The sequence below is a fragment of the Stomoxys calcitrans genome, chromosome 2 (assembly GCF_963082655.1).
Source record: "Stomoxys calcitrans chromosome 2, idStoCalc2.1, whole genome shotgun sequence".
Lineage (NCBI taxonomy): Eukaryota > Metazoa > Arthropoda > Insecta > Diptera > Muscidae > Stomoxys > Stomoxys calcitrans.
The window spans coordinates 215,175,225-215,187,515 of NC_081553.1; the positions used below are offsets into that span (position 1 = coordinate 215,175,225).

At 35.3% G+C, this 12,291-nt stretch overlaps 1 protein-coding gene across 1 annotated transcript; it reads right to left on the reverse strand.

Moving 5' to 3' along the window:
* Nucleotides 1-1,938: 1,938 nt before the first annotated feature.
* Nucleotides 1,939-12,061, reverse strand: LOC106081091 (protein takeout). The gene is made up of 5 exons (XM_059363770.1): nt 11,839-12,061; nt 6,137-6,272; nt 2,561-2,798; nt 2,360-2,493; nt 1,939-2,291 (listed from the first exon to the last, which is right to left on the reverse strand). Exons 2-5 carry the CDS (start codon nt 6,210-6,212, stop codon nt 1,990-1,992), a joined length of 750 nt encoding a protein of 249 aa, XP_059219753.1. The 5' UTR covers nt 6,213-6,272; nt 11,839-12,061; the 3' UTR covers nt 1,939-1,989.
* Between the last annotated feature and the right edge of the window lie 230 nt (nt 12,062-12,291).

The following is a 12,291-nucleotide window of genomic DNA, read 5'->3' on the forward strand; positions in this document are numbered from 1 at the left end:
TTAAAAATAACAAAAAAAAAATGCCGGCCGGGTGACTCGAACCTGGGCTTGCGAATCTATCAGTGGCATGTGAATTTTGTCTTTGTGCGTGTGTTTCTAGCTAACTTTGTTTTTATGTGTCATGCGATACAGACAATTGCTTTGGCCAAAATGCCTAATGAGTGCCAAATTTTGGTCTCATGCAGTTTTCTGGTGCTCAACTCTGTGCCATAGTCGCAACCAAATAAGATGTCTTGGTCATGAGATTAAAACTCGAATTGGATACATCTATATCTGTGGCTGCCCCAGCCCCCAAATCGGAAGATTATAGGACTTCAATGACTGATCTTTGGGATAGAGTACGAACCGGACAGTTAGTAAAATTCAACGAAATTTTTGTCAGGATTTCCGTGAAGCTCATAAAGTCATTAAACGTTCTCCATTCTACGCACCTAAGTTGCTTGAAGTCTGTTGTTGTATTCATACCTAAGTGCTAAAGACTGTCAGCAGCAAAAACAGCCTTTCACATAAGAAATGTTCCAAGATCGCATCATGCCCTACACACGCTGTTACTTACCCCACCAATTCCGTATAAGTGCGCCCATAGTCCCATGTGACCACTAATGATGTCGAAAACCATACCAACCAAGCCACCCGATTTCCTCTCAGCCATAGCCCTGTAGTCTCACGATCCGAATCCGCCAGAAAGATTTTCTTCTTTCGATCGTTTCACTGTTCCACAGTTCTTCATGCGGTTTCGTATCACACGCCCTAAAAACGAAGTGCGTCGCCGCAGAAATATTTTGCAAAAACAAAGTTTACTGATACCAGCCATCTCGCCTCTACAGCCAATTTGTCTGCCCTTTCGTTGTCCGTTACTCCGCTATGACCTGGCACCCAAACAATGCAGATTGAGCCATCAGAAAAGGATGACTCAATGTACTTCATACTCTATAAGACTGCTGGTGAATTTACCGTTCTGGTTATTGTAGCCCTGATGGCCTGTTTCCTTTCCCTAAAGATGTTCACACTCGACGTTCTCGCATTAAGATCATACCACCTCGCGTATTTTGTGATATGGGCAGGTAGTCTGAAACATATTTCAGTCCCTGGATCGGGAATGTAGACCCACTTTGTCCCCCAGGCCTACTTTTTCCTCTAGCTTTGATCCATTCGTGTAGCATGAACTTCCACATGGCAACACCAGAGTTCCATCAATCCAAGATCGTACCGTTTGGCAGCAGTTCCCTACACTCGTCTTAGGTATCTGATCTGAGACCCCTTCCATTCTATCCAGGTTTCCTATTTCAAATTTTCATACCACCTCGCGTATTTTGTGATATGGGCAGGTAGTCTGAAATATGTTTCAGTCCCTGTATCGGGAATGTAGACCCACTTTGTCCCCCAGGCCCACTTTGTCCCCCAGGCCCACTTTGTCCCCCATGCCCACTATGTCCCCCAGGCCCACTTTGTCCTCCAGGCCCACTTTGTCCCCCAGGCCCACTTTGTCCCCCAGGCACACTTTGTTTCCCAGGCCCACTTTGTCCCCCAGGCCCACTTTTTCCTCTAGCTTTGATCCATTCATGTAGCATGAACTTCCACATGGCAACACCAGAGTTCCATCAATCCAAGATCGTACCGTTTGGCAGCAGTTCCTAACACTCGTCTTAGGTATCTGATCTGAAACCCCTTCCATTCTATCCAGGTTTCCTATTTCAAATTTTCAACTCGCCCATAAGAGACAAAAAACTTCATACATTTTTTTAAATATTTTTTAAAATATGTATTTTTAATAATATTTTATGCATATTTTTACATTTTGTAAAAAATTGTAAATAATTTTGTTTTTGGTTTTTTTTTTTTTTTATTATTCTTAATACTATGGATATTTTTTCACTTGGAAAATTATTTATATAAAGCTATAATCACAAAAAATTACCAATTAAAATTAAAACAAAATAAAAATTAAAAATACTTTTTAATAAAAGAAAAATTCACAATGACTTGATTTTAAACAGGAAACAATTCGTTATAGGTGAAATTTTCCAGAATTTTTCGAGCAATTACTATGAACTTCTTCTCTAAGGCACGCTCAATGGGTTGGATCAGCTCATTCGTAAAGACTTCGAAATTCTGATTGATGGTATCGTTGACCACATCGCCCAGAGCCTTATCGCCATTGAATAGATTCTCAAGACGTATGCGACCCTTGCCGGTGCGAATTTTAACCTCAAGATTTTTAATTTGCAGATATTCTTCACCATTGACGTTCTTTGTGTCGAAAATAACTTTCACAAAGGCATAGAAGTTGGCTAAAAGAAGGAAGGAGCAAAGCCATAAAGGAAAAGTTAAAACATTTTTAGTTTTTAATTAAACTCACTAAAGTTTCCTGTAAAGGGTCCATTTCCCCGCAAGGGCAAAGTTAAAATCTGACCATTTATATCGTATTTTCCTTCACCCTGTAAACGGGGCAAATTTAATTCAAAATCATAGCGCAAGCCATTGTTGGAGTTTCTGAAAGAAAGTGATTTTTTTTTCATAAGTAGCTTCAATTTGTTTTTTTTTTCAATTGTCAACCTACTTCAGCTTCTTAATTTCAAAATTCGATGGTCCGTAAATCTTCAAATCCAAGGCTTTGACATTAATCCCTGCACTGCCACCTTCTAAAATGTTGAGATCACCTATGTCCAGCGGTTCCATAGCGGGCACATTTAACTCTTTGATGCCGTCCTTGAGATGGGGCCGCATTGCATGAACAGTATCCTTAATGCATTCTGTAATCTTTGGATCATTGCGAGAGCAAACTTTTATGTAGTCAGCTGAAATATGAAAAAGTAGAAATCAAGAACATATTTTCCTCCAAAAAAAAACCTTATTTTAAATTTCATTTCAAAATATGATATTTTTGACATTTTATTAAAAAAAATTTCAAAAACTTTTTTACCAAATATTTTAAAAAATTTAATACAAAAAATTTCAAAATCATATTTGAATAGACAAAAATTAAAACAGCGAGAGCCATTGCCGTTGTCTAGCGTTTAAAGCCTTAAATACAACTTCCAAAAAACGCACAGAATTATGTGTATGCCATGGGAGTAGTGTAATTGTGTAGACAAAAAATCTGCCATTATACAAAAACACAAGCATTGGGAAAGAAACAGCTAGTAGACAGGGTTGTCGATCGTGGGTAATGTGGTATTTTCATCTAGAGGCGTTTTCTCAATCAATACGATATAAGTAAATCATACCAACGTACGGCTCTTGAAGCCTTTACACCTAATATGGCCGATGAGTTATTTTAACCAAATAACGAAACGCGTCCCATAGTGGTTGGTGTGTGCGGTGACCCCTGGTTTTGCTTTTCCATTGCAAAAGAAAATTTCCGATCATTTAGCTCGTCACGAAAGAGAAAACATACGAAAATTTTAAAATTAAAAAAATTGTTCGCCTTGACAGGCAAAAAAACTTGAAAATGGAAATTCGGCAGAGCCCGGCCGGGATTCGAACCTGGTCTCAAGCAGCAACAGCGAAAGCCGTTTCCGTTGTCTAGCGTTCGAAGCCATCAATACAACTTCCAAAAGACGAACAGAATCATGTGTATGCCATGGGAGTAGTGTAATTGTGTAGACAAAAAATCTGCCATTACACAAAAGCACAGCTAGTAGACAGGGTTGTCGAGCGTGGATAATGTGGTATTTATATCTAGAGGCGTTTTCGCAACAAATACGATACAAGTACAACATAATATAGAAGCATAATCGGGAGATAGGTTTATATGGGAGCTGTATCAAGCTATTGATCGAGCCGATGTAAGCCATACTTAGCATAGTTGTTGGAAGTGATACCAAAACACTACGTGCAAAATTTCAGTTAAATCGGACGAGAATTGCGCCCTCCAGAGGCTCAAAAAGTCAAGACCCAAGATCGGTTTATATGGCAGCTATATCAAAACATGGACCGATGTAAGCCATACTTAGCATAGTTGTTGGAAGTGATACCAAAACACTACGTGCAAAATTAAAATCGGATAAGAATTGCGCCTTCTAGAGGCTCAAGAAGTCAAGACCCAAGATCGGTTTATATGGCAGCTATATCAAAACATGAACCGATTTGGCCCATTTACAACACCAACCGACCTACACTAATAAGAAGTATTTGTGCAAAATTTCAAGCGGCTAGCTTTACTCCTTGGAGAGTTAGCGTGCTTTCGACAGACAGACGGACGGACGGACATGGCTAGATCGCCTCAAAATGACACGACGATCAAGAATATATATACTTTATGGGGTTTTAGACGCATATTTCGAGGTGTTACAAACAGAATAACGAAATTAGTATACCCCCATCCAATGAAATTTTAATTTATAAATTTTTAAAATTTTAATAAAAACAAGTAAAAAGGCGTTAAGTTCGGTCGGAAAATAAAATAAAAGCGCCCCAAAACCTTAAATCGAGAGATCGGTCTATATGGCAGCTATATTCACATCTAGACCGATCTTGGCCAAATTGCAGAAAGATGTCTAACAGTCTAACACAACTCACTGACCTAAATATAGGCGAAATCGGACAATAAATGCGCCTTTTATGGCCACAAAACCTTAAATCGAGAGATCGGTCTTTATGACAGCTATATTCATATCTAGACCGATCTTAGCCAAATTGCAGAAAGATGTCTAAGAGTCTAACACAACTCACTGGCCTAAATTTCGGCAACATCGGACAATAAATGTGCCTTATATGGGCCCAAAACCTTAATTCAAGAGATCGGTCTATATGGCAGCTATATCCAAATATGAACCGATCTTAGTCAAATAAAAAAAGGATGTCGAAGGGTCTAACACAACTCACTGTCCCAAATTGCAGCAAAATCGGATAATAAATGTGACTTTTATGGGCCTAAGACCCTAAATCGGCGGATCGGACTATATGGGGGCTACATGAAGATATAGTCCAATTTATTGCCCATTTTCGAACTTAACTTGCTTGTGGATAAAAGAAGAATCTGTGCAAGATTCAGTTCAATATGTCTATTTTTAAAGACTGTAGTGATTTCAACAGATAGACGAACAGACGGTCAGACGGACGGACATGGCTAGATCGTCTTAGATTTTTACGACGATTAAGGGTCGGAAATGGATATTTCGATGTATTGCAAATGGAATGACAAAATGAATATACCCCCATCCTTCGGTGCTGGGTATAAAAATTTTTAAAATTTTTAATTAAAAAAAATCATTATTTAAAAAGATTTATAAACATTCTATTTAAATTTTTTTTCTGAATTTTATTTAAAATTTTTTTTTCAGAATTTTAATTAAAAAATTTGTTCAAAACTTTATTTAAAAAGTTTTTTTTTATAATTAAATTAAAAAAAATGTCTATATTTAGTATTGAAAATTTGTTAAAATTTTATTTTAATAAAATTTGTTAAAATTTTATTTTAATAAAATTTTCAAACTTTTATTTACAAAAAATTTTGAAAATTTCATTGCAAACAATTTTAAAAATTTTGTATAAAAATGTTTTGCAAAATTTTATTTAAAAAATTTTTTCAAAATCTTAGTTAAACAATTTTGTCAAAATTTTACTTAAACAATTGTTTAAATTGGTTTTATTTTAAAAGAATTTCAACATTTTTATGTTACAAAAATTTCAAAATTTTAATTTTTTGTTTAGTTTTTTATTTTAAAGAATTGTCCAAATTTTACAAAATATTATTTAAAAAATGTTCATACATTTAATAGAAAAAAAGTATGTTAAATATTTAATTTAGAAAAAAATTTGAAAATTTAATTTAAAAAAGTAATTTTGATAACTTAACTTAAATAAAATTTCTATATGTTACTTTAAAAATACACAAAACATTCTACAATAATTAATTTTCAATAATTTAAAACCAAAAAATTATCAGTCCTATTTCCGGTTCTCGAATTCTCAAAACGCAAAAAAGTTTTCTCGCCTTTAATTTCAAAGTCCTTCTCTTTTAAGATTTGAAATCGCTTGAGGTTCCTCTTACAACATATAGTTTTAATGAGAGTATGCATTCAAACATCAACGTTTCACAGTTTGCAAGAAATAAGGCAAAGAAATTATTTCGTTTTGAGTTTCCGAAAACTGAATCAAAAGACTTAAGAAACGAACTTCATTCATTACTTACGCATTGTTACAGCTGCTGTCATCTCCAATTGGGTGTTGAGTAAAACCAAACATAAAACTGCCAGTTGTAACTTCATTTTGAATGCAATTAATTAAATGCTTGTAGGTGTAGGTGGCTTTCGTGTGACTCTTGTTAGCTGTAAAATTGTCAGAGAAAAAACAAACACTGCATTGTTAGCTGTTCGCCAGATTAATTGTTTCTGATTTCATACGAAAGTGTTAATTGGACGATGATTTAACAATGGGTCATGCCAAAACCTGATTCCATTAAATGGTAAGCATTATTCATTTGTCTGACAAAGTTTAATTGCTACTGCATTGCAGTCATCAATTTAAATTATATTTTACTGCAATTGAGAGCTTTTTCAAAGCATGACAAGCGTGTTTAAAACTGTTCACGTTTATGCATGGCTAATGTATGAAATCAATATGGAACAAATTTAAATTGAGTTGTTTAGTTTTTTTCCGTCTGTTTCCGTCTGTTTTGGATTTTGTGCCGACTTTTTTTTTAATTAGTCTGGTGAATAAATGAATGGGTATGGTAATTGTTACTTTAAATGTAGTTTGTATGCATTTCAAATAACAATTTAATTAATTAAAAAGGTTATAAATAGAAAACAGAATTAAAAACTGTTAATTTTTATATCGGACAAATCCAAATGTCAGGCGACTTTGTAACTCTCTCGACCTACGAGTATATATTTAAATCGGATTACATATCAATTTTTCGGACAAACTGATCGATATAGAAAATTTCGTTTCAAGTTGTATGAGGATTGTATCAAAACTGAGGCTACTGCAGTTCTAAAAGTACATATCTGGTTCAGATTTGGATGTAGCTCCCATATAAACCGACCTTTCAATTTGAGCCCCTATAACCCACAATTTTTGTGCGTTTTGACTTCCAATAATTGTGCCAAGTATGGTTCAAATCGGTTGATAACCTGATATAGCTGCCATATAAACCGATCTTGGATCTTAACTTCTTAAGCCACTAGAGGGCGCAATTCTTATCAGATTTGGCTGAAATTTTGTACAACGACTTCTCCCATGACCTTCAACATACATGTCCAATATGGTCTTAATCGATCTATAGACTGATATAGCTCCCATATAAGCCGATCTCTAGATTATGATTCTTAAGCCCCTAAAAGGCATAATTCTTATCCGAATGGACTGAAACATTACCCAATGACTTTTACTATGGTCTTCATCTACAATAGCATAACAATTCTTATCCATTATTCCTTGTTTGCCTAAAAAGAGATATCGCGCAAAGAATTCGAAAAATGCGATTCATGGTGGTGGGTATATAAGATTCGGTTCGGTCGAACTTAGCACGCTCTTACTTGTTAATGCTTTAGCACCTCCAAAAAACAACCGATTGGGACGAAATTTGTCTCAGATATTGCCGATGTCTAGAAGAAGATATATAGTGAATTTCAAAAAAAATCGGTTCAGATTTGTATATAGCTCTGATATATATATTGGTTTGCCCAAAAAGTAATTGCGGATTTTTCATATAGTCGGCGTTAACAAATTTTTTCACAGCTTGTGACTCTGTAATTGCATTCTTTCTTCTGTCAGTTATCAGCTGTTACTTTTAGCTTGCTTTAGAAAAAAAGTGTAAAAAAGTATATTTGATTGAAGTTCATTCTAAGTTTTATTAAAAATGCATTTACTTTCTTTTAAAAAATCCGCATTTACTTTTTGGGCAACCCATATATAGTATATGGGATATTCCTTCAAATTGATGTTGTATCACATCAATATTAAACAACCAATTTGACCAAAATTCAAATTTGGATATTGTGGGGGTATCATATATAGTTTCAAAGATTTACTTTTAAATATGTTGTCCCACATTTAACAATCGATTGGGCCGAAATATACCACAGATAATGGTAAATGAGTAAGAATTGGATAATTTTCAAGGAAATCGAATCAGATTTAGATATACTCTAAATCTCTATGCCCTTACAAACAGCGGCGCACAGTGGGAGAAAGTAGAAAAAATGGCCGTTTGAGAGTAGGTAGAGATATGTCTTTGAAATGGTTAGAGCTGAGGTGCTATCGAAATCGTGTGCAAAATTTCAAGGCCTTAGGTGATCCGTTAAAAGTTATACAGCTTGGAAGTCAAAAACGGGGAAAGTGTATTTTTTGGTAAAAATTAGGTAAAATTTTGGTAAAAAACTATTTTCATTGATTAGTCTGGAAAAAACTTGCTTCAACACCCTATATTTTAATTTTTGTTTGTGAAGAGGACATGTTGTGGATGCGTTTTACGTGAAATTTAAATATGATATGCCCACTTAATGGGAGCTTCAAAATAGACATTTTTTTTAATTGCAAAAACCTCTCGATCTCTGAACTAACAAAGCTCAGATCCCCTAATTGGGCATATGTTTTTTTAATCCCTAAACCTATGCAAAAAATTTTTTGCACCTAACCACATTTTTAGCCTCCACAGAAAATATCCTAAAAAAACACGATTATGAAACCATCTTTGCTCGAAAGGGGTATTTTTAAATTTTTTTTTTTTTTAAAAATTGGGCAGAATTTATTTTTGGTTCTTTAATGACACTTTTATCTGCAATATTCAAAAATAATTACTGAGATATCTTTATTCGTTTTTTTTTACAATGTTTTCAATTTGAATTTTCGTTTTCAGAAAAATGCAATTTTTCCCTTATTTTTGGATTGAATGTCAGAGGCACGAATGTGGAAAATGTTTTATGTATAAAAACAAAAAATTTTGAAAACTATCTGGCTAACACGTCAGCTCTAACCATTTCAAATTTGAAAGGGATATCTCTACCCGTTCTCACACGGCATAATTTTTATAGTTTTTTTTTTCAATTTTCTCCCACTGTGGGGCCTAGTGTATGTATGTGGAGGTCTGAACGCAAGCACTACGAAGATTATATGGATAATAACCGGATGTTGGGTCCACCTCGAAAAAAAGCGAAAGCGGTTCCGAGTTGGAATTAATCTCCAGTGGTGACACAGGGAGTGATTTTAGCGGCTAGCGTTGTATATCTCATACCAAACTTCTGTCAAACCAGCAAAAACTAAAGCTTCTAGGAACCTAAAAAGGATGATCGAGAGACCGTTTTATATGGGAGCTATATCAGGTTATACACTAATTGTGCCGTATTTGGCACAGTTGTTGAAAACTGCAACAGAACACCGCATACAAAATTTGAGCCAAATCGGATGAAAATTGCGGCTTGTAGGGACTCAAGAAGTCAAATCGGTAAATCGGTTTATATGGGAGCTATATCAGGTTATAGACCGATTTGGACCGTACTTGGCACAGTTGTTGAAAGTCATAACGAAACACCACATGCAAAAATGCAGCCAAATCTTACAAAAATTGCGGCTTGTAAGGACTCAAGAATTCATATCGGGAGATGAAAGGTATATCAGGTTATATACCGACTCGGACCGTACTTTGCACAGTTCTTGGAAGTCATAACGGACTCAAGAATTCAAATCGGGAGATAAGAGGTATATCAGGTTATAGACCGATTCGGACCGTACTTGGCACAGTTGTTGAAAGTCGTATCGGAACACAACATGGAAAATTGGAGCCAAATCTGACAAAAATTGCGGCTTGTAAGGACTCAAGAATTCAAATCTGGCGATTTGACTTCAAATCGGGAGATGAAAGGTATTTCAGGGTGTAGACCGATTCGAACCGTTCTTGGCACAGTTGTTGGAAGTTTTAACGGAACATGACATGCTCAATTTCAGCCAAATCAGATTAAAATTGCGGGCAACTCTGTAGATTGGCTTATATGGGAGCTATATGAGGTTCTTGACCGATTTGAACCGTTCCTATCACAGTTGTTGTAAGTGATAACAGGGCACTTCCTGGGCTCAAGAAGTCAAATCGGGAGATCGAATTATATGGGAGCTATATCAGGTTATAGATCGATTCGGATCGTACTTAGCACAATTGTTGGAAGTCATAGCAACACTAGATCCAAAATTTTAGCCAAATCGTACAAAAATTGCATCTTCCGGGGGCTCCAGAAGTCAAATAGGGAGATCTGTTTATATGAGAGATATAAATCTAAATCTGAACCGATATGGTCTATATGGAATCTCCAACGACCTACATCAATATTAGGGTATATGTGCAAAATTTAAGCTGTTATCTCGTGATCTCGACAAACGGACGGACGGACTGGCTAGACCGACTCAGAACTTCGAAACGATCAAGAATATATATACTTTATGGGGTCTAAGACGAATATTTCGAGGTGTTACAAACGTTAGACCCACCACCTCATCCAATGGTGGTGGGTCTAAAAAACCCCCAAGTCATGCACTGGCAGTATACCACAGTTGGCATTCCCATATTGCTATATGGTGTTGTGGTATGATGGACGGATCATCTAAAATCCACCTACTGTTCAGCCTGATCCAAAGGATGGCTTGTATGTGCCATCACAGCCAGACTGAGGACAAAACCATCTGATGCATGGCTTGACAGATTGCTGTGATCACTGCTGTATTATCCTTGATCTGATGCCTAATGTTCCAGGCAGTGCGGACTACAGATTCTCTGAGCCTCTATTTGATAAAATGTGCAGTAGTCCTGATAGGCAGTGCGGCCAACACATTGTCTGAGCCTCTTTTTGATAAAATGTACTGTATTCCTGATAGGAGGAACTACAATATTCCTGATAAGAGAAGTTACATAGAGTTCTATACGGATGGATCCAAACTAGACGACCGGGTGGGCTTTAGGGTGTACTTTGAAGAACTACTGTTGAAAGGATCTACCACTGTATCAAGTGGAGATCCTTTCAATTAAAGAAGTGATGGACTGGCCATATAAGTTAAATATAATGTCATAACGCCATTAAATCATTGGAGAAAAAACTTTTGAATTCAAAAACCATTCTCGATAGTCTCTGAAAAAACTTGTCATGTTTTAAAATGTTAAAACCAAAAAGAAGGTCATAAAGTTATGGGTTGCCCAAAAAGTAATTGCGGATTTTTTAAAAGAAAGTAAATGCATTTTTAATAAAACTTTGAATGAACTTTAATCAAATATACTTTTTTACACTTTTTTTCTAAAGCAAGCTAAAAGTAACAGCTGATAACTGACAGAAGAAAGAATGCAATTACAGAGTCACAAGCTGTGAACAAATTTGTCAACGCCGACTATATGTACCATCCGCAATTACTTTTTGGGCAACCCAATACAATTTAAATCTGACTACACTTAATGATATTGGAGAAGTATCGGCTGTTGCTTAATGGAATGTTCGTGGGAAAATTTATAAATTTTTGTTAAATGATTATTTTTTTTTTTTTAATTTATAAGTAGCACTCTTATATGTTAATTATTTTCTTAATTTTCGATTTTTTTTGAATTGCTGTTGTGAACGTATCATATAGCCGATTTTACAACTTGCTTTTACAAAAATGAGAAAAAAATTTTTAACACTTTTTTTTACACAAAATATCCTTATTGGCAGTTAAGATTTTTAAGAAAATGTATTTTTCAAAATAATTTAGTATATAAATTCTATAAACGATTTTTGTTTTTAGTTTCTTGAAAAAAATCACCACTCTCAGTTTTACTTTTAGTTAAATATTTTAGTTTTCATTTTGAATGTTTCCATTTACACTATTTTTTAAGGAAAAATATTTCTTCACCATTTTAGAACTTTCACAATCACTCACTTTTTTTGTTATAGTTAATTTTTCTTATTATCCTTGATCAACTATTTGATTTAAAGCCGAAAAGGAATTTTGCTATATGTATGTCCTTAAGCCGAAACACAATTTTGTTGAATTTTTCAAAAAAATTTTAAAAACTTGAGCTTGGTTTTCCTCCGGCCCCAAAGAAGCACACAATCACATCGAAAGCCGAATCGTTAGAATACCGCAAAACAAACTGCAGCCAAACTAGCAAATTTCAAGCAATTTATAGAATTTTTCTCATTCTAAACTTGCACTCTAGCGTTAAAGGTGGCAGTGGGATGGGAGGGGAGAAGTCAACTGACTTTGTGGCGGCGAGCAGACTCAGCTAAAACAGCAGCAAGCGCAAGTAAAGTCACCCCAACTTGCCGGTTGCTTTGGATTGAGGTTTTTGATTTTGGGGAAAAGAAAAATCGTTTAAAGCTAAGTTTAAGC